Source organism: Octopus sinensis, linkage group LG20, assembly GCF_006345805.1.
Source record: "Octopus sinensis linkage group LG20, ASM634580v1, whole genome shotgun sequence".
Taxonomy (NCBI): Eukaryota; Metazoa; Mollusca; class Cephalopoda; order Octopoda; family Octopodidae; genus Octopus; species Octopus sinensis.
In genome coordinates this window covers 6973973-6976824 of record NC_043016.1, presented here as the reverse complement: position 1 = coordinate 6976824, position 2852 = coordinate 6973973, and the positions used below count along the sequence as shown (strand labels likewise).

General features: G+C 34.6%; 1 protein-coding gene across 1 annotated transcript; it reads left to right on the top strand.

The window, feature by feature from the left end:
- Nucleotides 1–219: 219 nt before the first annotated feature.
- On the top strand, nt 220–852 carry LOC115222664. Its single transcript, XM_029792983.1, has one exon. The coding sequence runs from the start codon at nt 220–222 to the stop codon at nt 850–852; it is 633 nt and encodes a 210-aa protein (XP_029648843.1).
- The last annotated feature ends 2000 nt before the right edge of the window (nt 853–2852 follow it).

Sequence of the window (2852 nt, the reverse complement as noted above, 5' to 3'; positions counted from 1 at the left end):
AGGACAGAACACGACTCGTCGAACTAGCCCTTCCTGCGAAAGAATTAAATAAAATTCCTTTGCAGAGGGGTAAAAACAAGAACCCTCAACCCAAATGAGCGTCGTTATTCTTGTATTGAAAAAGAGGCGACAGCGATTGTAGAAACTGTGAGAAAACGGTCTCATTTTCTTCTTGGACGTAACTTCACACTAATAACTGATCAAAACAGTGTGACTTTTATGTTTAATTGTCAAAAGCGCAGTAAACCTAAAAACGAAAAGATAATGCGTTGGCGGATCGAACTAGCCCAGTATCAATTTGATATCATTTACCGCCAAGGCAAGTTTAATGTTGCATCTGATGCTTTATCGCGTACTTATTGCGCAGCTACGACTGATAAAGAACTCTATCGTATTCATGCAGCGCTGTGTCATCCTCGGATCACACGATTGTTTCATTATATTAAAGTTAAGAATTTACCTTACTCTGTAGATGATGTAAAGCGTATAACTAACAATTGTGTAATATGTTGTGAAGTGAAGCCTCGCTTTACTAAAACCTCTGTTTCCTCAGGAATTAAATCTACTCAAGCTTTTGAAAGATTGAATCTTGATTTTAAAGGACCCCTACCTTCAGTGTCTTTTAAAGGACCCCTACCTTCAGTGTCAAAGAACCATTATTTTTTAACTGTTGTGGATGAGTATTCACGTTTTTCGTTTATTTTTCCATGTACTAATACTAGTGGTCATTCCGTTATTAGTAATTTGAAGGTTTTGTTTAGTCTTTTCGGATTTCCTGCTGTTATTCATAGTGGAAATGCTAAATGTTTTGCATCCAAAGAACTTAACAATTTCTGTATGATAGGGGAATAGCGATTACTCATTCTACCGTGTAAAATCCTCGTGGAAATGCTCAATGTGAAAGGTATAATGGAGTAATATGGAATTCCATTAAATTGGCCTTACGTAGCCGAAATTTACCAGTTTCTCAAAGGGAAGTCGTGCTTCCAGAAGTTTTATATTCGCAACATTCATTATTATGCGTGGCAACTAATGAGACCCCACATAAGAGATTCTTTAAATTTCCTAGACGTTCTATGTGTAGTCTTTCCGTTCCTTCTTGGTTAATGCAAGGAACTGACAAAGTGTTTGTTAAACGACATGTACACAATAAGTATGATCCGTTAGTAGATGAAGCCCAATTGGTACAAACTAACCCTAACCACGCGAGGGTACAGTACCCAGATGGACGTGAAAGTACTGTATCCATTAGAGATTTAGCCCCTTCTGGCAAAACGACTGAGGAGTATCAATTAAGTAAGGATCAAACTAATGTTGCTGACACTGATCCTACTCAAGTGCATTGAACACCGTGGTGGTTTTTCAGATACCATGATCGATTCTGTCCCACCTAGACCAGCTCAAGAACCAGAACCTCAAACTACTTTGCACTGGCGTTCAACCAGAACAAAAAAAAGTTACTGGTAGGTTAAATTTATGATTGATGATGTGCTACGCTTATGAAAAGCCTCACTATTACGTTTGACTCATGGTTATGTTTGTATTTTGCATTTTGTTGGTTAATTGTTCTTTTTCTTTAGAGGGAAAAATGTGATTTTAGTTTTGATCACGTGATTTTGATTGTCTCGATTGCTGTTATATGCCTGCAGTGCGACTGCGCGGAGTTCTGTTCCGTTTGCGACACGACATGTTCAGTGTTGGTTTTAGTTAGTCGAGACTGTAGCAACCCGCTGCATAAAACTCTTATTGCGTTGAAGTTTGGTTTTGCTTACAATTTTAGCAATCTTTGTTTGTATTGTAGATTGCTGTATTTTTAGTCGATTAAAACCTTTTAAATTTTGATATTCGAGTTTGGGTTTATAACACGAGTATCCGGTTTTTTCAATTGAAGGCATTGTTGAAAAATATACAGGATGAAAGTCGTTAACGAGGATATGAGGTTATAAATAAAAATGCCAAAATAACACGAAAATATGAAATTTATATTAATCACTCCTCAAATGTTATACATTGATTCTTCTTCGTCTGTAAAGTATGTTGAAGTCAAGGATTCACTCTTTATTTTACAATAAATGTTCGACATAATTTCACAAAAGCTGTGCATGTACATATATTAAAAACTACTAAAATATATGCATATTTACACATAGATACACGATCTTACAAACGGGTTACACACTTTTTCTAAAGCTTCAAGAGACAGCAGGTTTAGTTCATGAAAAAGCTGCTCATTTACAATGTATTTGACTCATTCAGCGCAAAAGCTACTTATGTAATTTTGTACATAAGTAGAGCGATTTTTTTTACCTTAAAAATTGCTTGATTTTAACTTTATTTTCATACCTTTTGTAACCTTATTTTAAAAATTTATTGATATATTTTAACTTTATTTTAACTTCAGCATTATTAATAAATCCATAAACATTAAGGAGTTTACTCTAGTTTTGATTACTTTGTGATATACGAATATCATCAAAACAATTTTAAAAAATAACTTTTTTTAGGAAATTTATTATAGTACAACATGATACAATGTCTTATATTGCAGGTAGAAATTACTGTCTTTTGCATGGATCTTTTTCAGCATTTTCTGTTGTGTCTGGGGAGAGTCATTTTCTTTTTGTGCCTTATAATGTAACACACTCACCGGTAAAATTTCCACTTATTTCTTATTTTTATTTTCCTAAAATTTTCGTTGCATCTTGCAACCTTTTCAATCGTCTGTCCATCTAATTAATGGACACAGTTTTTCTGCATTGAAAAACTGCATTCTACAATAGCTGTGGTCACTTGGGATTGTATCAGATCTGCATATTCCACAAGTGAAACTTTGGGGTTCGTTAGTTGAATTA

Coding starts and splice junctions, on each gene's coding strand:
- LOC115222664 (XM_029792983.1), top strand. CDS start 220: ATGTTTAATTGTCAAAAGCGCAGTAAACCTAAAAACGAAAAGATAATG.